Consider the following 26912-nt stretch of genomic DNA (forward strand, 5'->3'; position numbering starts at 1 on the left):
GTCCCTGTCAGTCGTTCCTTCCTAAGGTCGTCTCGGGTTTCCACTTGAATGAAGACATTGTGTTGTCTTCCTTGTGCCCGAAGCCGACACATCCTAAAGAAATTGCCTTACATTCCCTGGATGTGGTTCGGGCAATCAGGGTGTACATGACGGCAACTCGAAAATCGCATTCTTTGTTTCTCCTTACGGATGGATCTCATAAGGGGCAGGCCACGTCTGCTTCAACCATTTCCAGATGGATCAGGCAAACGGTGGTGCAGGCCTATTCTATTAAGGGTCAGGCTCCTCCTTTCCCTGTTAAGGGGCATTCTACAAGGGCGCTTGGTGCCTCCTGGGGCTTCCGTCATCAGGGGTCAGTGGTTCAGGTGTGCAAGGCAGCTACATGGTCGCCTGTGCAGACATTGACCAAGTTTTTCAAGGTGGATGAACTTGCATATGCGGATGTTGCGTTTGGCCGCAAAGTTTTGCAGGCTGCTGTTGCAGAGGGTTCTGCCTCTTGAGGGTGTATTATTTCTGGTTGGTGAGCTCCTGGTTTACTTGGTTGGCTAGGTTTATCCCTTTTGGGGAATTATGTGCATTGCTGTGTTTTTCACACCCCTCATGTTGACACTGCTTTGGGACATCCCAAGGGTCAAAGAAGATATGGAGCTGTGTCCGTCAATGAACGAAAGAGAACTGGATTTTTGTCTTACCGTAAAATCCTTTTCTCTGATGTTAATTGACGGACACAGTTTGGTTAGTTATTCTTCTGACACTGCTTGTTACAAACTGAAGTCCTATAGCAGAAAGTGGGAAGTATACCCCTGCCCTAGGGGCGTAGTCAAGCTTTGTTTCTGCCTAGTCCTTCTCCTATGGAGAGCAGCATAACCCAAGGGTCAAAGAAGATATGGAGCTGTGTTTGTCAATGAACATCAGAAAAAAGGATTTTATGGTACGACAAAAATCCAGTTTTTTGACAAACAGAAGTGCAACTTTAAAATATATAAAAAACTGTAACCTCTGTTGCCTGTAATGCCATTGCATATATTACCTAAATATATTACCAACATTATTAAGAAAAAAAAAATGTGAATCAAATACAGAATTTATTATTGCGATTTTATATTGTGCTGACAATTTATACAGAGCTTTACATATATGTTGTACATTTACATCAATCCCTGCCATCAAGGAGCTTACAGTTTAACCACTTGCTGACCACATACTGTAGCTTTACTGCTTTATAGGCCTGCTGCGCGAAATCATGTGTGTATATGTAATTCTGCATTTCTAGATAGCGGGTGCGATCACCCGCTGGCCTGGCTGTGCTGTCACTGGCTCCTGCACATGCCGATCAGCGGGTCCTGGCCAATGATTCATGACCGGGACCTGCCGATCGGCAGAGCAGATGACCGGAGAGAGAGCTGTGTATTTAAACAACACAGATCTCTACTGGAAGCGAGGATGCATACGTTTGTCTCCCTGCTAAGCAGGGAAAAAAAGTGACATCCCTGAGTAAAAGTAGCACAGTTTACACACAAACACTTACTAGGCACACAGTTAACCCTTTGTTTGCTCCTGATGTAAACTCCTTCCTGCCCAGTGGCATTAGCACAGTGACACTGCATATTATTAGCACTGATCACTGTATTAGTGTTACTGGAGATCAGGGATCGACCGAGTATCAGAGGCCGATATTCACTTTTTTTGAAGTATCGGTATCGGCCACAATCTTGCCGATATTACTTTAAGTGGTTGTACCGCCAGATTAAAAAAAAAAAAGACAGTATTCAAAGCAGCCAAACTGCTTTTAAGTGCAGAGGAAGGGTTTTTGGGTCTTACAGACCCCAGACCCCTCCATAAAGAGTACCTGTCACTGCCTTTTACCGTTTACCGTCACAAGGGATGTTTACATGCATTGACAGCAATTAAAGTGATCAAAAAATAAAATTAAAAGGACATTATAAAAATAAAGAGAATGTGCAAAATATCGGCCTGAAGGGTGGCATAGAAACATAGAATGTGTCGGCAGATAAGAACCATTTGGCCCATCTAGTCTGCCCAATATATCTGAATCCTATGAATAGTCCCTGGCCCTATATTTTATGAAGGATAGCCTTATGCCTATCCCATGCATGCTTAAACTCCTTCACTGTATTTGCAGCTACCACTTCTGCAGGAAGGTTATTCCATGCATCCACTACTGGCTGGAAAATCTGTATCCGTACTGGCCCTGAAAAAAATTATATCAGTCGATCCCTACTGGAGATGTCAGTGTCAGTTAGTCCGTATCACAGTCCCACTATAAATTGCTGATTGTTGCCATTAGTAGTATACAAAAAAAAAATCCTGTATATGCTGTCTGTATAGAGCCCTGCGTTTACCAACACGGGGCTCTCTTCGATTATTCGATCAGCGGGAACAGGCTATAAATCGTTGGCAGGGACCCACTCACCGGCTTGTGCTGCAGGGAAAGACAGCAGAGTCTTCTGGGTCCACGCATGTATGCAAGAATGGATCTGGTGAAATGCCACAACATACAGATATGTGATTGTGCTTGCACGAGCCGACCTGCAACAGTAAACGTACTGCGGCGGGTCTGCAAGCGGTTAAAGGGGAAGTAATGGACAGGAAATTGTCTGCTTTGAGGCGTGGTTAGGTTGTGATGTGATAGCTGCCATTTTTGTGAATCTCTGTAAAATGGATTTGTATATGACATCTTTGACACTTGGCTTGGTCCAGCTTAAGTTTGGTGAAACAAAAAACTTTGCCACTGGCAATAATGCTCGATAATTCTGCTCCTGCCTGGCTTTGTCCATTTTTCTGGCTGTCTTGATGCTTTTGCCTTCACGCAGAACTAAAAGGTGTTACCACAGGGCTGCTCTGTACAAATAGAGGGTGGCTGGAGCTGCTCTGTCCTAGTTCCCTTTTTTCTCAATGCATTCTGGGATACTGGAGTCTCCACTGTCAATCCCCCAGTGCCGAGTTACCACTTTATAAATGCTTCACTAACACACCATAAATACTATAGGTGCTGCTAAGGTGCAGTTACAGTGCATTATCATGGAAATCAATGGAGGCAGGTGACAAATGCCGATGCATCATGAAAGTGACATGCTGCTTCCATGTGATGCCATTGTAATATTCATGGTAGGAGTTGAAGGGCGGTTATGAGGCTTTACAAATCCTGAATAGATGCTGCAAAAACCCTGGCTATTGACACACGTGTGAACCAGCCCGAGCACTTTTTTTTTATCCCCTTTAAAGTATCAAATTGTATAAAACCGTGAAATCCACAGCTAGCAATATACATTTTTTTTTCTTACTATAGTATACTGGAGTTTAATTTTGACTTGGGATGCAGGCAATTTATTACATGACCTAAATCGCTAGCTATCGGTGGTCTCCTTTGGAATTAATAACAAGCACGCGCACTGCGATTTTAGCAATGCATTTAAATGATCAGTTAGGACATACACCAAAATGCTCACAACATGAGCAATCGCCGCAGTATTTTTAACCTATTGAATTCAATGTCAGGATGTGATTAATTACCATTTGTAGTATAATTAAACTATTCCATCTTTTAGTGCTTGCAGAACAGATAGCAATAACAGCCTTGACATTTCTCTCAGGATGGCTTTCTTTAACCCTTCTACTACTGTCACCATGACTACTACTGTACCATCCTTTTATCCTATGTTATCTGCTTTTTAGAAAATATTTAATGTATTGGGGCTTTTAAGCAATTCCTGTGTCAAAATGCACATTTTAGCATTTCAGTGTAGAAAAAGTGCTGTGCTGTATAAGAAACAAGAAAAGAAAAATACATATAGTGTACAGCAAAGCCAAAACGCTGGTTAACAAGTACGATAACTATATTACAATGTATCATAAATGTCAAATCTGTGATAGTCTCTCACTCTTCTGGATTGCTGTAGCTCTGGCCAACATAATTCGTCAGTATGAGGTCATCAATAGCACAGCAATATGGAAATGATTTAAATATGCATACACCTGGCCAGCCACATCCACAAGCAAACTCAAGGAGACAGAGCTGCCAGTCCATTATTATTAAGTCTCCTTGATTTCGCTTGTGGAGGCTGCCTTCCAGGTGCATGCAATATTAAACCAATTCCACATCATTGTGCACTGTGTTCCTGATGTCATACTGATTAGATATGTTGGATAAATGCTGCTAAGCTTTGCATCCCCAGACTATGGGGTACCACGAAAGTCCCATCCCTACACACTTGGCTCACACAGATTAACAAAATCTCTGAAATGGAGGAGCTAATTTCTACAGTACATGACTCTCCAAACAAATATCTCAAAATATGGAAAGATTGGATCATTTTCCGATATTCCGCCGAATATGAACAGCTTATTAACTCATTTAATAATTAGTTAATCCACCTCCTCCGTATTATCAGTTATTATAGCCATGATTCTTATAGTGACCTAGACACATAAGTTGCTTCGGTCCTTACCCGCCTCCCCTCCGCCCACTTTCCTTGCCTTCCCTTCCCCTCTTCTCCATCTCACTTTTCTAGCTTACTCCTCCCCCTTCCCTGCGGACCCAATGCGGGTCAGAGGGTCCGCTCCCCTACTTCCTCTTTGATATACTTCCTCTTTTTATGTTATTTTAGCTTGATTAAGCGAAAAAAAAGAAGTTAGCCCTTAACAGCCATATTTCATGGGCTATGTTGATTCAACATAAAACTTCGCACTCTAAAGGGCGAATCGCCTCAGTTTTATCATTCCTGTATTAATACGTGTTACAGCATACGTTTTCCTTGATATCTGATTATTTCTTTTGCCTAATGTAAATTGATACTTACTCGTTTATAATGTTATTGGATCAGATAGGATTGTTATTTCTACATACAATGTGAAAAGTATAATTACATGTTGTTAACCTCATTACTCTCCAATAAACTTGTTGGAAAAAAAAGATATGTTGGGCGGAGCTACAGTTTTCCAAGAGTAAAGCCCCGTACACACGTGGCGATTGTCGGCCGTAAATATTCGGCCGCCGAACGATCGGCCGACTGTAGGCTTGTTAGTATGATGCTTCCGACAGCGCATTTTCGGCCGAACAGAATCTGTCGTGCAGGCATTAAAATTTTTGTTGGCCGTCACCAGAACGGCCGATTTGTTCGCCAGTCAGTACAGATTTTGGCCGACAGACAGCAGATTAGCAAGACTGGGCATGCTCAGAAAAGAAAAAAGACAAGGAAAGTTAACCATCACATGACATCACTTCTGCAGTCGGCTGTTGTTGGCCGACAAAATTCATGTGCAGTCTTTTGCAGTTTTAAACAGACACGACAGCCCTGGACAAAAGACGGCCGATCGTTCGGCCGACGATCGGTACGTGTGTACGGGGCTTAAGACAAATGTTGAGGGTTGCCTGCATCTGACCCATCCCTGAGGGTTTTTTTTTTTGCTGGAGAGTGAATGATGCCTGCAGCTACAGGTATCATCCAGATATTTTTATTTTTTTTTTCATCTGGCGATTCCCTCTCATGTAAAAGCCATCATAGCGGCTGTTTAGCCGATTGATTGCTTTTACAGGCAGCGGGAAGGGACGTTCCCCACACCGCTCTCCGGTGCTTCACCGGTTTCTCCTGTGCGATTGGGGAGCCAGAGAAGGAATCCACCGGCAGTGGCGGTTTACCATAGAGCTGACTGTTTACAAGATAGTTCCCATCTCTATGACACTCAGAGGCTGAAAGTGACGTCACTTCTGACGTTTGCTGGAAAACCTAAGATCGATTTTTTTTTTTTTCTCAGGTTTTTCAGCATAGAGGAGAGATGTGGGGATTTTTTAAAATATTGAAATACTGGGTCTGGTGATAGTAGGGATCTGTATTTTGGGGAGGGACTGTACTGGGGTGAGGAGAGCTTTATTAGTGGAGGGGGATAGATGGGAGAGGATGATTTTTTTCTGTACTGTCTAACTTGTGTACTACATACCCCCTTTTAGACTCTTGCTTGAGGCTCTATAATTAAAGTATATTTTTTGGATTCGTCGACTGTGCCATATGTCCCCCCTTTGCCCAGAAAAAAATAAATCTATGCCCCTGTATAGCTGCAATCGTCAGAATGAGAATTTATTTTGGTTGAGGGGGTTTGATGGTGAGTCATTGTAATGGCGAAAAAAAAAAAAAGGTAAAACAAATTAAGAAACAGATCCATGGCCCATCTATATTTAAATTATATCTAAACCCAAAAACAAATACTGGATGTTTTCCAGTTTTTACCTTTCCTTTAATGTGGCTGTTGTATTCAGTTTCTTCTTTTACCAATTGGTCTTTTTACCTAGTGATCCTGCCAGTAACACATTTTGTGTTCTAGGGTGACAACTGTATGCATGTTTACAGCGCATTTAAAATTGGTCTAAAGGTTTTTTTTTTTTTTCTCTTGCGTACTTACAGCTCTTCCTTATTATTGGCCGTAGTGTTATAGGGTGACCTTAAGGAGTAGGATACTAGGCACAAAAAAGAACACAGCACCACCTATGGGCAGTCCTAACTGGTAGTCAACCCGCTCTCTGCTATAGGCAGCTCAGATTTTTTATTTTTTTTTTCTGCCTCTCATAAGGACTTAGCTCTTTGCTTGGGACCTGTGGTTCCATGTTTTTTTTTCATTTTTCCTGGGATTTTATCCTGTGAAGATCCTCAATCAAAAGCCCAGCTGAGCAGCAGCTCAGCCACCTGGACATTTTTAATCAAATCTATGTGAGTGGGGGCACCCTAAACATGGATCTGCTGATGTCCTGTCCCAACAGGAAAGGTGTCCAAATTCGTGGTGAGAATGAGGGATCCTTTGGCAGATGTGACGGACACTCTGGTGGCACCATGGAGCCTTTTATCCCCTAATTTTTACGCCTTTCCCCCTCTCAAGCTTCTCCCTCATCTGCTGCCCAGGACAGAGGCTGGAGGGATCCCAGTAATTCTCCGGATTAGCCTTGTGGACTCTGCAGATGTCCCCTTACAGCTTCCTTTGTGAGAAGTTCTTCTATCCCAAGGACCTATCTTTCCACCCTACTATACCGTCGCTGGCTTTGACAGCTTGGCTTTTGAGAGACCGGTATTTGCGTAAAGCCACCTCCTGAAGATTTATTATCACACTTGGATGGCTTACATTTCGTGGTGCAAGGCTTCTGGTTTTCAGCCCGTTCCTTCTCGGATTTTGGCTTTTCTCCAATGGGGCATTGATCAGAAACTTGCCTTGTTTACAATTTATGGGTCAGGTTTCTGCCCTTGCAAATTTCTTCCAGCGTCCCCTGGCGCCACACTCCTTGATTTGTACCTTCATTCAAGGGGTCCAGCATGTGGCTCCACATGCTTTCTCCATTGCCAGCGTGGGACCTTAACCTTATTTTGCCAGTGATCTGACGCCCCCTTTTTGAGAATTTTAGGGATGTTTCCTTGGTAATTCTCTCTCAGGGGGTTGCTTTTTTAGTTGCTGTCCCTTCCTCACATCACATGTTGGAGTTGGCATCTTTGTCCTGTAAGTCTCCCTATTTGTTTTCACAAAAGGATAAGATGGTTGTCCGTCCTCGTCCTTCCCTTCTTTCGAAGGTGGTGTCCAACTTTATATAATTAAGGACATTGTCCGTCCTTCCCTTTGTCAGCACCGTTGACATCCTAAGGATTTTGCGCCGCAGTCCTTGGATGTGGTTCAGGTGGATTGTGTGCATCTGGCTGCTGCGACTTCCTTCTTGAGGTCAGATTCTCTTTTTTTGATTAGATTGCCCACATAAAGGCTTGTAGGCTACTTCTGCCACTATTTCTCGTTGGATCTGTTGTCAGGGCCTCTGCCATTATGGGTCAGGCTCCTCCCTTTCTCGTACAGCTCAATCCACCAGGGCAATTAGTGCTTCCTGGGCTTTCCGACATAATGCATCAAGTTTGCAAGGTGGATACCTGGCCATCCGTGCACACCTTTACCAAGTTTAATAAAAGTTGATGTTTGGGCATCTTCAGATGCATGTTTCAGCAGCAAGGTTTTTTTTTTGTTTAGGTTTTGTTTTCTGGAGGGTTCTCAGGTAGTGTTGTGTGTTCCTTCACTGGTTTGCCACCCTTCAATGAGGCAACGCTTTAGGATGTTTCATGGTCAAGAATAAAGAGGAGCTGTGTTCGTCAATGAATGGAAGAGAAAATTTGTTTTTGTTACCAATTCTTTAGTAAGGGGATGTTTCAATTGAAGTGAATGGAGGTTGATAAAAAACACCAGCCCCTGCTGAATTCTGCACTCAGCATTTATTTTTTCTTTGCCACAATGCAAGGCTAACATTGCTGTTTGTACTCCTCAATCAGCTTTCTCTAATAAATGTTAGTGCCATTGGTATGCAGTCTGGAATTGATGAAATGCAATTAAGGCTTTAGATTCAGATTTGGGCCTTGTAGGAATGTGTGCATAAAATGCACATCCTTTTTGCAGGAGTGCATTGATGCCATTGATTTACACAGCACGGCCTGCATGCTTTCACGGATGCCAGAACACGTGTAGTTTGTGTGAGTTTCACGCCTAGGGGACAGCCTGTTGAAATTAATGGGCTGCCCTAAATGTGACGTGCAAAAACACGAGTGCACCATTGCATCTGTTTAAATGTGAACGGTGCCCTTGTGTTTCTGTGAACCATGCGAAATTGACACACCCCACATCTATAGAGTCTAGTATTAGATGACATACAGGTATAGTTAGCTATTTTTACATTCTTTCTTGATTTTTTTTTTTTTGTCCTTCTGTATTGAGCCCCAGTGTGGGTGCTTTCCAGCATAAAAAAAAAAAAAAACATTTTTAAAACTTGATGTAAATGTTTATTTGCAGACACAAATTTACACTTTTTAAATTTTCTATAATTAGCTGTTATTCTAGATTAAGTGCCGGTTCACATTATTGCGGTTTGCGAGATCACATGTAGTTCGGAGCGCACTGCTCCTTCATTGCATGCGATCTCTGTGCGGATGCCAGTTCAGCCATTCTCTTTGTATGGCTGAATTCGCACTGTATCCGCACCAAACACGCACATGAGGCATTTTTTGAGCCACCTCAGAATCTGATTGCACAGTGGTTCACACTTGTGCGATCCGATCCTGTGCGAACTGTCAGATCGCACTGCGATATGCGATCAAACTGGGTGTCGTTAACATTTAATTGACACCCCCTGCGTATCGCATATGGCAGTGTGAACTGCCAGATGTGCGGATGCGATGCGGGAACACGCTGCATATTCGCAAGTGTGAACCGAGCCTAAAGGTGGTTGCAGAGGTTAGCTGTTTATCTGTTTATCTTTCGTGTTTTTACATTCCATTTATCATTCAGTAACTTATTTCTTGTCTTGCGGGATGCAATGTTGACACGCTGAACCAGTCATAACAGCTAACCTCTTTGCAATGGTTTTAAGTTTAAAAAAGAGGGTTTGCTGCAAAGCACCCACACTGTCACATATTTATGAAAGATGAAATAGATGAAAATGTATTTATACAAGCGTATTTCTCAGGTTAATGCGAATGCATATTTAGTATTTTATTTTTTATTTTTAGAAATGTATTGAAATTGTGCTTTTCAGAACTTATAAACCTTAAATAACTGAACATGAATCACAAGATGAACTCTGCAGTGCCACCTGGTGGTCTGAAAATATTCATGCCCTGATTTTCTTTTTTGTTCTGTAATTAAAAAAAAAAAAGAATCTCCAGGTCAAAATTTAGCAGTTACAGAAGGCATAATGATCATAAAGGTGACTTATTAGAAAGCTGCAAATAAAGTTATTGTAGTGACTTTAAGGGGTTAATCTATCCAGAACTTTCACGTTTAGTTATATTCTGGAGAGCAAAATTCTGGTTGGTTAAATCAGCCAGTTATTTCCTTTGTTTCTTAATGGCTACATTGGCAAGTTTAGTTCCCAGAACTGGACCACCACCTTGTAGCAATTATGAGATGGTCCAACTCCTTTTATTGATTTAATGGGTTATTTTTTATAAACCGAAAATGACAAGTCTAACTGGAGAAGGGGGGTCAAATGTCCACTCTGTGGAAAAAGGGAGACTACTTTGTGACTGAGCCAAACTCTCCCATATTTGTGTCCATCCTGGCCCACCTCCCAGACACTGCAAATCACAGTGGGAGATTTTTAGCACTGCAGTCAACCAGAAATCATTGGGTAGGACTAGGTGTGGGAGGGTGTTGATTGACCAGCCACAGGCTTGATGTGAATCAGCAGTGACAGTGCTGATAGTTATGCCCCTTGGAACAATTTTTTTTCTTCCCAGTGTAATGCCTGTAAGAATTCAGAAACAGTGCAGTATCATTATTACAGGGGGAGCTGTACAAGGTGATCTTATCTGGCTCAGTGGATATTATTTAATATAATATTTAATTGGAGGGCATAGTTCTAAATGTTTTAACCTTTTTGACAGAAGCATGCTCCATCTTATCCTAAGGGCTCTTTCACACGGGCGGTCCGATCAGATCCGCCTGTCAGTTTTTTTAGGCGGATCTGATCGGATCCTCCATGCAGCTCTATGGGGCAGCGGGTGTCAGCGGAGGTCACCTCCGCTGACAGCCGCTGCCATCCGCATCCGATCCTGTGCTGAAATCTGGACGGATGGAAACCCTATTTTTCCATCCGTTCAGTAATCGGAGCGGAGCGGATCTGATGAGAGCGGACAAGCGGTCCGCTCTCCTCCGATCCCCCATAGAGGGCAGCGGGGGCTGAGACACCTCCCTCTCCGCTCTGCAAGCGGAGACGGAGCTGTCACCCGCCCGGCTCAGCGGGGATCGCGGATCGATCCCCGCTGAGCAACACGGATCCGCCTGCGGAGGCGGACCGTGTGAAAGAAGCCTAAGTGTGCGGATTCTGACCTATTTTTAGTTCAGGAGTCTTATTTTTTTTGTATTTTGTTTGTATTTTTTTTTTTCATTGCCATTCAAAGAATGCTAAGCTCCCAGTGAAAGGCAGCTCAGCCCAGATCCTTTTTGTTTTCCGGGAGTAGACGAGAAGTTCCCACCCCACAGCCCGAAGACAGCGATGTATGCTGTGTGCATCTGAGGTAACATACAGTTCATATGGTGCACACAGCTGCTGCATCGTATAGTGAAGGCAATGTTTGGACCAGCTTGGTTCAAATGAGCGATTTAAACCCTTACTAAACACTCAAGGTCAGGTTTGAAGGTAAACTCCCCTCTCTTCTTTCTATTTAAATAGTTTGTTTTGGCCCATCGGGCCCAAAGGAATTATATCCATTACATAAAGTTGGGGCTGATGTGTGTTTATAATGTACTGTTGTAACATTAGCTACACTGTGTTCTGGCATCAATATGGCCAATTTCCATATGCTGCCGCACTTAGTCAGGCTGAGTACCTCTCAGCCATTCAAGAGAAGCCTTGTATCATTCATCCGCTTCCCCACCTCAGCCAACCAGAGGAAGCCTAGTATTCATTGATAAAACCACAAGATTTATCCTGAACAGGTGAGAAGGATTTAGCCCAATTCTTTAACTGCTTACTGTATGTAATTAAGGCTACAACTGTTTGTTGCAGCACTCACAGTAGCTGCATCGTTATGTAACAGAAATAGTTTGTTTAGGCCAAACATTTTAGAGAGTGGAAAGATGGAATTCTACATTTTTGGAAGTCTTTGAAAAATTTGCTCCATTTACCGTAGGGGGTACCACCAGCCATTTCCCCGTTTCTCAAGCTTTCAATGTACTTTGAAAAATCCTGTTCTGTATCAGTTGATTGTATGCTAAAATTTAACAAACTAACGTCATTGGGTATGCCAGTGGATTATGTCTTTTAAGCATATCAATGGTCAACATTTTAAAATCATATATTTTTTTCTGCACTTTTTTAGTTATTTCTTACATACTCCTCAGTGCTGCCTGCAGGTAGCAAGGTACCATGAGATATATAATCTTTAGGAATTGAAAGTAAACTGCAGTAGAGAAGCTGTAAAATAATGCAGGGAATCCAGGAAGTTGTGGAAAGAGATGTCCGGTGGACAGGGAGATTTTTCAAGTATGCGTGTATTGGATTGTCAAATGTATCTATTGTTTGAATTATTACAATGCTGATGTAAAATGGAAGTGTTTGCTGTGACCATAAATTTCCTTTAACTATAAGTTTGCCCACTAATCATTCAAACATTTATGGTGTCCTTATTAGTTTACATACTTATAGGCATTTTATGCCATGTTACCTGTATTGTAAGTAGATCTCACTGAGCATAGCTTGGAGGGAAGCTAGGCCAGGATAGATAAGTATCTCAGTGAAAGCAAGTTTAAGTAGTATTTTGTTAGAATTGTTGCTTTGCTTCATTTCTGGAATATATCCATCCATTCCATAGACATTGGTATCATCATTTGAGTCCAACTGGTAGAATAAAAGCTGCTTTACAACCTTCACACGGTAAGTGTAGTGCATGTTTAATAATGTTGTGCATGTTTTTATTTTGTCTAGGAATCTTGGCAAGAATGGTCTATCAAACAGTAGCATTTTACTGGACAAGTGCCCCCCACCAAGACCACCTCCACCTCCTTATCCACCGTTACCAACAGATAAATTAAATCCACCTACGCCTAGCATTTATGTGAGTATAGAAAAAATATGCTTAAAAACATGTAGTAACACTATTGGCTTATGGACTGCATTGGTTTTATATAGTTAGCCAGAAATTAAAGCTAAGGTTGCTGTCCCCTAGAAGGCACTATAAAGTGCCACAAAACACCTATACTTCCTAATGGCTTGTACACGCAGGCCAAATCTCGACCGTTATTGGCAGTTTCAACAGAAACCAGATTACATTTGGTTCATGTGTACAGCAGCCTGTTTGAATTCTCTTGAAATAGGCATATCAGGAAAAAAATCTGCCCATCGGCATCTGGTCAGCATTGGCTGCAAGGGCAGGCCATTGTGTTTTGGCGGGGAGCCAGTCACCCTGTCAAAACACAATAGTTTAGCGGGTAGGTCGCTGTACACTTCTTGATTTGCGCTCCATGGAGCTATATCTAAAAGCGCATGTAAAGGAATTGATTTGTAATTGAGAAGGGAGAATTTTTTTTTTTTTTTTTTCTTCCTTTCGAATACCTAGCTCATAGCAAAACTGTCACATGATTTAAACAGTTAGACCTGGTGTCAAGCTTTTATTAGTCATTGTCCCACTATTTAAAAAAAAAAAAAACATCCCTCCTCCCCCACAATTTTGTCAACTATAAGTAAGGTTAAACCTGTACTGAGAAATGTGCAGGATGCCATTGTTGAAGAAACAACTCCTGATGTGGATTTTGTATTATGTCTGAACGGAAAACCACTGTAGATAATCAATCTAGATGACATTCAGCTAGTGGACAACCATGGTAATGGTAAGGTAAATGAATTCCGTGCTAGGATGTGTTCAACAAGGCTGCAGCCTACCTCACATAGCCCAACATATGGGATATGAAATTGAATATAAGAAAGAGGGATAGGTGGCGCTGTCTAAAACATGTTTGAAAAAAATGTGTCAATATTTAAATCCATAAAATAATAAAGGTGCTATTTCCTTAAAACCATGCATACATAAAGGCATAAGTGATATATTGCATACATAATGCAATAATAATCAAAGCTAACCAACTCCAACACACTGTAATTTTAAATGATGCAAAAAGGTGCAAAAAGTACAATACACAGATTATCACATATGTATTAATGAATATAATCCTAAAATTCATACGTCCATGTAGGATGATAAAGTGATAAGTGCAACAACCAGTCTCTGGTGGTAAAATGCAGAGGTGAATCCACTCCTGCTTTTTGCATCATTTCATATTGCACAGTGTGTTGAAGTTATATTTGATGATTATTGTATTACATATGTAATATCACTTATGCCTTTATGTACCCATGGTTTTAAAGAAATAGCACCTTTTATTATTTTATTAATTTAAATATGGACACATTTTTCATACGTGTTTTAGGCAGCGCCACCTATCCCTCTTTTTTTATATTTAACCATGGTAATGGTATTTTTAGGAGAGCCTAGATGTTTCCTTCATAGAGGCTTCTTTTAGGTGGTAATGTAAATTGAATTGTTTGCTTCTGAGCTGCTTTTCTTTCCTATGCAAGTTAATATAAATGCAAAAGCAACTTAAAAATAAATTCTAGCACCTTCTTGAGCAAGTGAGAAAGATAAAGAAAATTCTTATAAATCGGAGCATCTCCAAAGCACTTAAAACCATGCTGTATGCCTTGATTCTGAGTATTAACCCCATCTACAGAGGCCCTAGGTGGGTTGTCAGTTTTAATTTATGTTTTACGTGTTTCTTACAGTTGGAGAATAAGCGAGATGCTTTCTTTCCACCTCTGCATCAATTCTGCACAAATCCAAACAATCCTGTCACTGTTATCCGTGGCCTTGCTGGAGCACTTAAACTAGGTTTGTTTGTCTTGTCTTGTAAGCTCATTCACAAGGCAATTTGTTAATCATTGTTTTCTTTTTATTGCCTGTAGTTAAAATGTTTTCCTCTTGTATTGATAGATCTTGGATTATTCTCTACTAAAACACTGGTTGAAGCAAATACAGAGCATATAGTTGAAGTGCGGACACAATTATTACAGCCTTCAGACGAAAACTGGGACCCCACTGGAACAAAGAAAATTTGGCGTTGTGAGAGTAGTCGCTCACATACTACCATTGCAAAATATGCACAGTACCAGGCTGCTTCATTCCAGGAGTCATTAAGAGTTAGTAACACTTTATTGCTTTGGAGTTGTTTGAAACAAGACCTATTGCTTAAACTTCACCTTTAGTGTACAAATATTTGCAGTAAAAAACAAAAAAAGTACATTCAAAGGATACATAGGGGCAGACAGTTACTGAGCTGCAGGAAGTGTCTGAACTATGAGGGCGCTGATCAGCATGCTCAGAGTTTGAGAACCATCAGCCATTTTATAAAATGTGAGCAGCTTTGGGGAGAAGAACCCTCACCCATTGTCACAGAAAAGAGGGGGGTTGAGGTGGAGGGTGCTGAACCTATTGCACCCTAAATAATTGGGAGTAACATGTTCAGAAGGTCAACTTAGCTTTTTTTTTTTTTTGGGGCGAAATTGTGGGTGCCATGCCAAGCTCCTCCTGCAAGACTCTTCTTCCGTGCTCGATGTCCATACATAGGTACAGACTTTCAGTTGGTGAGCTGTAGGAAGTGTCCGTTGACTTTGAATGCCGTGATTACTGCACTTGTGTTCCATTGAGAACTCTACATCCATCTATTGTGGGAGGAGATGAGACTTGCAGTTTGTTCAGTCACAGATCTCGGTGAATGAATGATGTGACTGTGCGAGTGAAGCCTTGCATAGCCCCGCAAATGTAAGAAGTGACAGCGGGGTGGATTCCCATTAGCCCTATGTTACACCCCAAATACGGGTATAACAATGTCTGAAAGCTTGGGTTGACCCTTAAAGTCGAACTGAAAGCTCAGAAAGTAAAACAATTTATTTTATTGGGGATATTTCGAAATGTTAGCAGTTGTAAAGGTAAAAACCTTTTAAGTGCACCCCCCCTAAATACTCACCTGAGGCTATTCGCAGCCCAGCACTGTGCACTCTGAAGCAGCTCTTCTCCTGGCTCATAGGAGAGCAGCAGGAGTCATTAGATGCTGCTGCTGTCAGTCAAAACTTGTGAGCTGAGGATGTGACGAGCCGCGGACTGTGTGTGTCTGAATAAAAGAATTTGGCAGGGGGGATGAGCCAGGTCGATGGGGGACCCAAAAAGAGGAGGATCAGGGCTGCTCTGTGCAAAACCATTGCACAGACCAGGTAAATGGAACGTTTTTTTTTTAAATTTTTTTAAAAATAGACCATATAATATCACTTTAATTGTGCCTAAGCAGTACCCTGAAAAATTTAACCTTTTTGTCATAAATTCTGTCTGAAAAATAGCAATGTGCTTTCTGATATGTAAGGGTGCCATGATACTCTTGTGCCTATGGCCTCGTAACTATCTGCAGTGTGAAAGCACTGTGTCTTACTGCTGGTCTTAGCAGCTTTGAAGTAAGATTTGTCACTGTTGTGCTGCTCACTGTTCTTGCTGAAGGCTCTGACATGAAGAAGCAAAGTCCTGCCTCTGTCATGATGGCTGCCTCCACACCGATACAGTGCAGAACAAGGCATTACAAGTCCGTAATGGGGAAGGTTCAGCTGCAGGGAGTCCACAGGTAATTAGTCCTTTGACCTCTGCCTGTTGTTTATGTACACATCTTGGAGTTCAGGTCCCCTTTAACCTGTTTAAAGGGTTTCACAAGATAACATTTTTTTTTTTTTTTGATGTTGTGTACTAGATACCAGTTAACAAAATTACAAGTGATGAGCATAAAATAAACATACTGTACCAACTTGTGTGCTTTCTGTGGGAAAAAATCTACATAGTACCCTGAAAATCAAGTACTCCGGAACTAGTGCCAGTAATAGTCTTCGACAATAAAAGAAAAGTAAAATACCATGTATTTTTCTTTATACCAAAACTGGGTAAATAGCTAAAATATAATTTTTTATTTGTAAAATCCTTTTCTTTAAGTCCATTGAAAAATCTTAAACCTTCAGGAGTACTGCGGCCTAAAGGAGGATTTGACACTGAAAAAAGGTGGTTTTTGACCATATAGAACAGGGGTAATGAATTAAAATTCAAGGAGGTCCGGTCGCTAAAATTTTCATTGGGCCGAGGTCCAAATCTCAAGTCTGTGCACATTTTATGTTAGGGGCACTCTGATGGGCAGAACAAAATGTGCCCACCAGCGTGACCCTTAACATAAAATATGCCCATCAGCGTGCCCCTTAGCATAACATTTGCCCATCAGCGTGACCCTTAACATAAAATAAGGTGCGCGCTGATGGGCACATTTTATGTTAGGGGGCACTCTGATGGGCACATTTTTGATGGTGGGATCGCTGATGGGCAAAACAAAACGTGTAAATCAGCGTTGCTCTTAACATAAAATATGCCCATTAGAGTGCCCCATAGCATAAAATATGCCCATCAGTGTGTACCACAGCTTAAATATGCACATCAGCATGCCCCTTAACATAAAATATGCCCATCAGCATGCCCCTTAACATAAAATATACCCATCAGTGTGTACCACAGCATTAATATGCACATCAGCATGCCCCTTAACATAAAATATGCCCTTCAGCATGCCCCCTTAACATAAAATATGCCCATCAGAGCGGAGTTCCACCCGAAAATGAAAGTTTGTTCCATCTTCTTGGTCCGGGTCACCTGAAAAACAAATGGATAATCGCAAATTTTTTTTTTTTTTTTAACTTACCTTGTTTAGAAGATAATATACTTACCTTACTTCCTCTTCCTCCCCTCGGTGGCCACGGCGAGTCGTCGCTTCCTGGCTTGCAATGATTCCTGGGAGCTGAACGTCATCGCTCCCAGGAATCAATGCGCCTGCACCGGCCCCGACGTCCGTTCCGGTGCAGGCGCCGTCATACCTTGCTAAACAGCTTCTTCTGGGCATGCCCAGAAGCTGTGCAGGGATGACGCTGCAGACCCGGAAGTGACGGCGGGGCCGGCGCAGTGCATCGTGGGACGGAAGAGGACGCGCTGGCTTCAAGCTGCCCACACCTGAGATGGCAGCGCTGGAGAAGACATTTTCAAGGTAAGTATTTCTTCTTGCAGGTAAGTGCAACCCGGGACAGTTCAGAGGCTATCAATTGTGGAATGCACTAGCCCTGACTGTCCCGGGGGTATTTTTATGTATTTTTTTTTGTTTTTTAGGTGGAACTCCGCTTTAACATAAAATATTCCCATCAGCGTGACCATTAACATAAAATAAGGGGCAAGCTGATGGACATATTTTGTTAGGGGCACTCTGATGGGCACATTTTATGTTAGGGGGCACTCTGATGGGCACATTTTATGTTAGGGGGCACTCTGATGGGCACATTTTATGTTAGGGGGCACTCTGAAGGGCACATTTTATGTTAAGGGTCACGGATGGGCAAAACAAAATGTGTAAATCAGCATTGCTCTTAACATAAAATATGCCCATCAGCGTGCCCCTTAGCATAAAATATACCCATCAGCGTGACCCTAACATAAAATAAGGGGCACGCTGATGGGCACTCTTTATGTTAGGGGGGCACTCTGATGGGCAAAACAAAACGTGTAAATCAGTGTTGCGCTTAACATAAAATATGCCCATCAGAGTGCCCCATAACATAAAATATGCCCAACAGAGTGCCCCTTAACATAAAATATGCCCATCAGAGTGCCCCTTAACATAAAATATGCCCATCAGCATGTCCCTTAGCTTAAAATATGCCCATCAGCATGTTCCTTAGCATAAAATAAGGGGCACGCTGATAGGCACATTTTATGTCAAGGGAGAACTCTGATGGGCACTTTTTTTTTTTTATGGGGCACTATAATGAGCACAACAAAATATGCCATTCTGCACACTTGTTAAAGCTTGTGCAGCTATTCTCCCCTAAAAATGTGCTCCACATACCTGGAGCCAGGAGCTGAGCCAAAAGCCGCGAACAGGGGGGCGGGGCGTGCACATAGTGTCACACCCTAGCTCGCTGCCCGGTGTTCTGACAGATACCTGCTCAGATTGCTATACCCCGTCACTTCCGCCGGCCGCGCGTCCTCAAACAGCTGTGCAAGTCCCGAGATGGAGCCGCAGTCAGAAGCAGGGGGCGGAACGTCACACCCCTACTCGCGGCCCGTCAGGACAACACCGGCTGCGAGTGAGCCGGGAGCTGCAGTGAGGAGGGGGCTGAATACGGCCTCGCAGTCCGGGCGGAAGCATCATGCGGTCCGCCAATGGACTACGGGCCGCCGTTTAGTGACCGCTGATATAGAACATCTAAACCCATACTAATAAGGTGAGAACACACTTCACAGGGGAATCACTACATGTATGTTAGATTCTGATGGATTTATTTTTACAAAGGGAGGACACCAGTTGGAGGTAATATCAAGACAAGAAATAACACAAAATCAAAGTTTGAAACTTTATTGATGTGGACGTTTTTTTTATGATATATCAGTTTATTTGAATATTTATTAGGGACATTTGGTAATCATCTAAATCCCATAACTCCATCCTATTCTGCTCCCCTGTTCCTCCCCATAATAATACATGTCTGACACATAAATTAAAATTGGAATAAAATGCTTTTTAAATGTGCATTCCCAACTTTGATAGCAAGTTTGTACAATTGAGTAAATCCTTTTGTTTTTGTATGCTTTCTAAAGGAGGAGAATGAGAAAAAAAGCCACCACAAAGATCACTCAGACAGTGAATCCACATCCTCAGACAAGTGAGTAGAAATGTATATTGGTGTCCTAATTAAAGATATCCTATATGCCAGTGGTCCTCAACTCCGGTCCTCAGGGCCCACTAACAGGCCAGATTTTAAGTATTACCTTGGGGAGATGCAGACTAGAGTACTGCAATCACTGAGCAGCAAATGATATCACCTGGGATGTATTTCAGTTATCTTGCAAATCTGGCCTGTTAGTGGGCCCTGTAGGCCAGGGTTGAGCACCACTGCTATATGCCGTTCAGTGATGATTGTCTGATCTTGCAAAGTTTATTTTTGCAGCCCCTCTCCTGTTTCGCTGCATTATGTAGCACTGCCAGTTGTGTTTTCAGGGCAGTTAAATGGAAATTTTAAGACATGAGCATTTTTGTGTCAAATGATTTACCAACATTTGAGATCTTCAGTTCGCTTTTGTCAAATCATTTGTTACATAATCAGCACAAATTGGGCTACCCTGTTGCCAGAACTTAAAAAGTAATGCAGTGATTTCATAAACCAGGAGAATTTGTAATATTAATGGTTGATATGCTCACAATATCTTTTAGTATATTCTGAAGCAGAAAATGGATCTTTGTCATTATTATTATTGCCTCCTTTTGTGATGTTTTTGCTAAAGCAGGCAGTCTAAAGCCTAAGCTTAGTAAAAATTAAAAATGTTTAAAAAAAAAAAAATGTTGCAATGAAAATCAATCTATGAATGGAGGAGGCAGACCTTTCATTCACCTTCCCATTATCCATTCAAAAAGCAAGCACTTTTCACTGATGGAAGTGATAGTACAGCTTCTATGAATGTGTGTGAGCGGAGGTTGGTGGAAAGGACAGGCCTTGAATTAATTGATTATTGAATTAATAAGTACTGTTGCTTTTTTTTTTTTTTTTTTTTTTAATATATATATAGTTGTTTAACTATTCCGAATTTCCTTTATTAATGCAGTCTCCACCTTTCTTTTTCTTTTTTTCATAGTCCTGGTAGGAAAAGAAGAGGCCCTTTTAAAACTATTAAATTTGGGACCAACATTGACTTGTCTGATGAAAGAAAGTATGTATGTTGCTTTTTAGATGAATATTATGTGCCGTTTTTTGCTGTTTTTTGTTTTTTTCAATCGAACTCTCAGGACTAGGAACCTGTGAGCATAGAAATAAGGGAGCTTTTCATTGCTGGCTTGTTTTTGAAGGCACAGACTCCTGAAGTTGTTATCCTTTAGTTCCTGTCATGATATAAGATATTGGAGCCTCCATTGAAAAATGTTTTTTTTTTAAAGTTTATGCGGTCATCCTTATACTTACATGGGCAGGTTTCTGACCTGAAATGAGCAGGTCCGGAACACCTGAAAAAAAGTTTTGTTTTGGGTCAGTGATTTGTGTCAGTGGTAGAAATGCAAGTACAGTAGTGCTCATAAGCTTACATACCCTGGCAAGAATTTGATTTCTTGCCCGTTTTTCTGAGAATATAATAACACAAAAACTTTTCTTTTACTCATGGTGTTTGGCTGAAGCCACTTATCAATCAACTGTGAGTATATAAAGGGGTAGGGAATTGGCGCTGCCCAAGGGGATAATGGTGTAAACCTATTGGATATCACAAATATTGTGTGATGATCTTAAAACAATTTAAAATAATATCTCTCAAATCCTCTCATTATCCCCTTGGACAGCGCCAATTCCTACTCCTTTATATACTCATTATTCAGATATACCACTGCTATATTTTAGGGAGGCCGCAGCCTTTTCATTTCTTTACGTCTCCATAGCGCATGTTTCTATTCTTTATCTTGTATCAATCAACTGCGTTTACTTTTTTTAAAATCATAATGACAACAGAAACTACCCAAATGACCTTGATCAAAAATGTGCATACCCCAGTTCACAACGGCGACTCATCCAGGAGGCTATAAAAGAACCCAGGAACAACATCTAAAGAACTGCAGGTCTCACTTGCCTCAGTTAAGGTTTGTGATCATGATTCAACAATAAAGGGAGACTGGGCAAAAATGGCATCTATGGGAGAGATCCAAGGCAAAATCCACTGCTGACCAAAAAGAACAAAAAGGCTTGTCTCAAATTTTGCCAAAAAACATCTTGATTATCCCCAAGACTTTTGGGCAAATATTCTGCGGACTGATGACCTAAGTTGAACTTTTTGGAAGGTGTGCGTTCCGTTACATCTGGTGTAAAAATAGCACAGCATTTCATAATTTAAAAAAAAAAAAAAAAACATACCAACAGTTAAACATGGTGCAAACAAATGGCCACTGCCCACACCTATAACTGCCCTTTGCAGCAAGGAGCACATGGAAGGCCAATGCATGTCAAACCAAAGAATTTCCAGCTCAACTTACCGATCAGCCTGCAACCAAACAAATTATTGGGTCTAATAGTATGCCTTTAAAACGGGTTTAGTTTGCACACAATTTCAAATACATGTGTAAGCTGCAGAGCCACTTAACGGCACCCCAGTATTATCTGCAGTCCTAACTCAAAATTTTAGAGCCTCCATAGTAGAAGCACATGCATTATAATAGATAGGCAGAGGGCAGGTAAGCCTGGAGGGGGTGCCCACCCTTTAAGGGCGCAGGGGAGCATCGGACACCCAGCATATAGCACAATAGTGGCAAAGGTGTCCAGTGCGTCCCCTTACCAGTATTCAACAGTACAAACAAATGGCAATTGTCCACACCTATAGCGGGCCTTTGCAGCAAGGAACAGATGGAAGGGTGACACATGTCAGCCAAAACCAAAGAAAATTCTCTACTCAACTCGTCGACCAGCCTGCAACCAACCAAATTATCCTAGCTTAACAATATGCATTAAAGGGTTTTGTTTGCACACATTTGCAAATATATGCGCAAGCTGCAGAGCCACTTCACGGCACCCCATTATTATCTGCAGTCTTAACTCTACAAGCATCAAAAGTAAACATGGTGGAGGTAGTATGATAGTCTGTGGCTGCTTTGCAACTTCATGGACGACTTGCCAAATTTGATGGAACCATGAATATTGCACTCTACCAAAAAACCCTGAAGTAGAATGTCCAGCCCTCAGTTCGTGACCTCATGCCCAAGCGCACTTGGGTTATGCAGCAGGACAATGACCTGAAACACACCAGCAAGTCCACCTCTAGCTTAAACAAAAATATAAAATAAAGGTTTTGGAGTGGCCTAGTCAAAGTCTGGACTTAAATCCAATTGAGATGCTGTTGCCTGACCTTAAACAGGATGTTAATGCTCGAAAAACCTCCAATGCGGTGGAATTAAAACAATTCTGCAAAGAGTGGGCCAAAATTCCTCCACAGCGATGCGAAAAACTCCTTGCCAGTTATCGCAAATGCTTGTTTGCAGCTGTTGCCACTAAGGGTCGCACAACCAGTCATTCTTTTTTAGAGGGTGCAGGCAGGAATTGACATTTTTTTTCCCCTTAAATGAAATCTTAATTTAAAAACCTGAATTTTACATTTATATTAAAATGTGCGATGATCTGAAACCTTTAAATGTGACAAGTATGCAAAAAAAAAAAAAACTGGAAGGGGGCAATTACTTTTTTACAGCACTGTATCTAAAGAGGAGAAGGTAAAAAAAGATGATTAAGGCCCCTTTCACACATACGGTCCGTTCAGTTCATCAGTTCAGTCACGTCAAAACATCAGTTTTTCTGCAGCCGGACATGTGTGAACCTAGCCTTAGAAGTGTACCTGTGCTTTATGAACCATGGCTTTTATTTTTTTGCGCCTGACAGCTAAATGGAGCAGCAAGGGAATGGATGGAAGAAGGGAGTATGTGCTCCTAGGGAAGGGGGGATTAAAGAATGCCTGTTGCTTTGTCCTCCATAAGGGATAGCATAGGTTTTCCCAAGCCTAAATTTTGACCATATTAAATGCAAACTATGAAACATTTAAAAATATAAAATATTTTGTTTGATTTTTTGAGTCAAGCTAAAAAAAAACTATTTAGATAAGCTCACAGTAGCAAAGTTTTGTTTTTGACATCTCCATTTTAATTTTTAAATTACTTTCCCAAAAGGTGGAAATTACAGCTACATGAATTGACCAAACTTCCAGCATTTGCACGTGTGGTATCGGCCGGAAATCTCCTGAGTCATGTTGGTCACACCATATTAGGAATGAACACCGTACAGTTATATATGAAGGTACCAGGCAGCAGAACACCAGGTTTGTGCTATAACTTGGTTTTAGAAACTGTGGTTAAAACATTTGCTATAGGAATCCATATTCTGGATTCATTTAAATTTTGAACTGTGTAAAGGAAAACGTTTTTTACCATCTGATTATCGGTAGTAGATTATTGTAGAAAATTTTGAGTTCAAGGAATTCCCCTTGTTGGCCAACTTAAAACATTATTAAACAATAACTACATTTTTTTTTTAAAGTTTTGAATAGAGTGGAAAGGAATTAAAATACAAATTAGTTTGTTATTGCTGTCTGTGCTCACGTTAGGGAGATTTACCCTCTCTGTTCTGTTTACCATTATCCGTGAATATCCCATATTTTGGGTTGTCTCCAGCAAAGAGGGGGAATCTTCCAGTGGGGACACTGGTTCTCATGGCTCTAGTGAAAGCCAAGGATTCCCTCACTTTGGAGCAATTTTGATTCACTTCCTGTTTTGTCTATTGGATTAAAAAAAAAAAAAAAAACTGTCGGGAGTTATAACCTTCCCTTATTCTATCAAAATGTGAAAAAAAAATTTGCCTATAGTTCTACTTTCAGCCCAAAAACGTATTCTATTGCAGTTTCTTCCCAAACTTTAAATATGGTGGCTGCATTTGTTTATCTTTGTAAGGCTTGCCATACATTATACAATTTTCCTTTTCGATTTACCAAAACCATATAATATGAGGTTACATAGTAAGGTTGAAAAGACACCAGTCCATCCAGTTCCACCTATGATGTGTGTGTATAAGTGTTTGTCACTAGTGCATTGTATACCCCTGTATTTTGTGGTTATTAAGGTGCCCATCTAATAGTTTTTTGAAACGATCGATGCTCCACATCCTTACCGCTCTGATGCTATAGAACCCTTTACATAATTTAAGGTTAAACCACTTTTCTTCTAATTTTAGCGAATGGACGCGAGTCCTTTTATATTCTCCTTCGCTAAATAGTTTGTTCCCTATGCTAATGTAACCAGTACAATATTTGTAGATTGATATCATATCCCCTCTCAAGCGTCTCTTCTGCAGAGAAAATAAGTTCAATCCTTGTAGTCTTTCCTCGAAGCTGAGATCCTCCAGTCCCTTTATTTGCTTTGTTGCCCTTCTCTGGACACTCTCCAGTTCCAGCACATCCTTACTGAAGACCGGTGCATACTCGAGATGTGGCCGAACCAGATTCTTGTAGAGTGGGAGAATTATTTTATCTCTGGAGTGAATCCCCTTTTTAATGTCAGTATTCTGTTTGCTTTGCTTGCAGCAGCTTGACATTGCATGAGCTTGTCTACTAGGACCCCCAGGTCCTTTTCCATCTTGGATTCCCCCAAAGGTTTGCATTGGTATTTCTGGCACCCAACTGCATTACCTTACATTTTTCAAAATTAAACCCCATTTGCCACTCCATTTTTTTTGTTCATGGGTCGTCTTAGAAGGTTTCCACATCCTGCAGTGGATGAGTGTTGCCCTGCTTAATTTAGTATCGTCCGCTAATACGGAGATTGAGATGTTTATCCCATCCTCTAGGTGGTTTATGAATAAATTAAATGGGATTGGTCCCAGGACAGATCCTTGGGGGACCCCTCTTTCCACACCAGACCATTCTGAATACTCCCCATTTATCACCACCCTTTGGACTTGCCCCTGAAGCCAGCTTTTAATCCAGGTACTCACTCTATGGTCCATACCTACGTACCTTAGTTTGTACAGTAAACGTTTGTGGGGAACTGTATCAAATGCCTTTGCAAAATCCAGATACACCACATCCGCAGGCCTTCCTTTATCTAGATGGAAGCTCACTTCTTCATAGAAGGTTAATAGATTGGTCTGGCCAGAACGATTCTTAATGAATCCATGCTGATTACTATTAACCACTTGAAGACCGGAAGGTTTGACCCCCTTCCTGACCAGGCCCTATTTTGAGATTCGGCACTTCGTTACTTTAATGGACAATTGCGCGGTCGTGTGACACTGTACCCAAACAAATTTGACGTCTTTTTTTTCCCCACAAATATACCTTTCTTTTGGTGGTATTTGATCACCTGTGTGATCTTTATTTTTTGCGCTATAAACAAAAAAATTGTCTTTGACAAAAAAATTCTCAATGAGCGTATTTTTATCCACTTTAAGACCGGAAGGTTTTACCCCCTTCCTGGCCAGGCCATATTTTGCGATTCAGCACTGTTACTTTAACGGACAATTGCGTGGTAGTGCAACGCTGTACCTAAATTAAATTTACATCCTTCCCCCCCCCCCCCACCACAAATAGAGCCTTCTTTTGGTGGCATTTGATCACCTGTGCAATTTTTAATTTTTGGAAAAAAAAGAGCGACAATTTTGGGGAAAAAAAAAATATTTTTCACATTCTGCTATATAACATTCCCAAAAAAAATTAAAAATCAATTTTTTTTTAACATTTTAGGCCAATTTGTTTTCTGCTACATATTTTTGGTAAAAAAAATCGCAATAAGCGTATTTTGATTGGTTTGCACAAAAGTTATCGCGTTATCTACGGCAAAGATTTATGTCTTTGTTTTGTTTTTTTGTTTTTTTACTAGTAATGGCAGCGATCTGCAATTTTTTGCGGGACTGCGACATTGCGGCGGACAGATCGGACCCCTGACTGACATTTTTGACACTTTTGGGGGGACCAGTGACATTACTACAGTAATCAGTGCTATAAATATGCACTGTTACTGTTATGACACTGGCAGGGAAGGGGTTTACCCTAAGGGTGATCAAAGGGTTAAATGTATGCCTCATGCTTACTGACGTGGGGGGGTTCTGTGACAGACAGAGATTGCAGGTTCAGCTATGCTGAATCCTGTGATCTCGGTCTGTCACTGAGAAGATCCACCTGCTTTGTTTACATAAGCAGGCGGGTCTTCTCACACTTTCCCCGACAATTTAGTCTAGACACAGCAGTAGCGAGGCTCCGGCGGCGCGCGACGACGAGACCACTAGGAGTCCAGCGACGTAGGGGTACGTCGCTGGACCCAGGGGAGCCGCACTGCCGCAGTAGGCTTACTGTCGGCAGTGGTTAATGATCCCATTTTCATTACTAGTGTCTTGTATATAGTCCCTTATCATTCCCTCCAATATCTTAGAGCAGGGCTTGACAAATTCACCTGAAATCTAGGAGCCAGCTAAAAAAATTAGGAAGCAGTTTTTTTTTTTTTTAACTAACAACCAAGCTTTATTTAATAAAATGGATACTAAATTTACACATAAAAACGACTAGAACCACACTCTCCTCTATAGCGCAATTGGATGGAAACAGACTGTCTCTTTCCATCCAATGCCATCTGATCCGATCCACGGGATGGATAGAAAATAGAACCACCATCCGTCTGTTTTTGGCGGACAGGATCAGATGGCGGCAGATTACTGCTCCATAGAGGAGAATGAAGGGTCCGATCAGGTCTGCCTGAAAAACTGACAGGCG

The 26912-nt window shown here is 41.4% G+C and overlaps 1 protein-coding gene across 6 annotated transcripts in view; it reads left to right on the forward strand.

The window, feature by feature from the left end:
- Nucleotides 1-26912, forward strand: part of KDM6A (lysine demethylase 6A) — a 794872-nt gene that overhangs the window by 725814 nt on the left and 42146 nt on the right. For all 6 annotated transcript variants that reach the window (XM_082247554.1, XM_082247553.1, XM_082247555.1 and 3 more), the window contains 6 exons: nucleotides 12455-12584; nucleotides 14306-14411; nucleotides 14514-14719; nucleotides 19242-19306; nucleotides 20274-20348; nucleotides 23326-23474. In XM_082247554.1, the coding sequence (XP_082103680.1) occupies nucleotides 12455-12584; nucleotides 14306-14411; nucleotides 14514-14719; nucleotides 19242-19306; nucleotides 20274-20348; nucleotides 23326-23474 (731 nt within the window). The remainder of the gene's footprint in view (nucleotides 1-12454; nucleotides 12585-14305; nucleotides 14412-14513; nucleotides 14720-19241; nucleotides 19307-20273; nucleotides 20349-23325; nucleotides 23475-26912) is intronic.

This window comes from Pelophylax lessonae, assembly GCF_965119305.1.
Source record: "Pelophylax lessonae genome assembly, chromosome: 2".
NCBI classification, from domain to species: domain Eukaryota; kingdom Metazoa; phylum Chordata; class Amphibia; order Anura; family Ranidae; genus Pelophylax; species Pelophylax lessonae.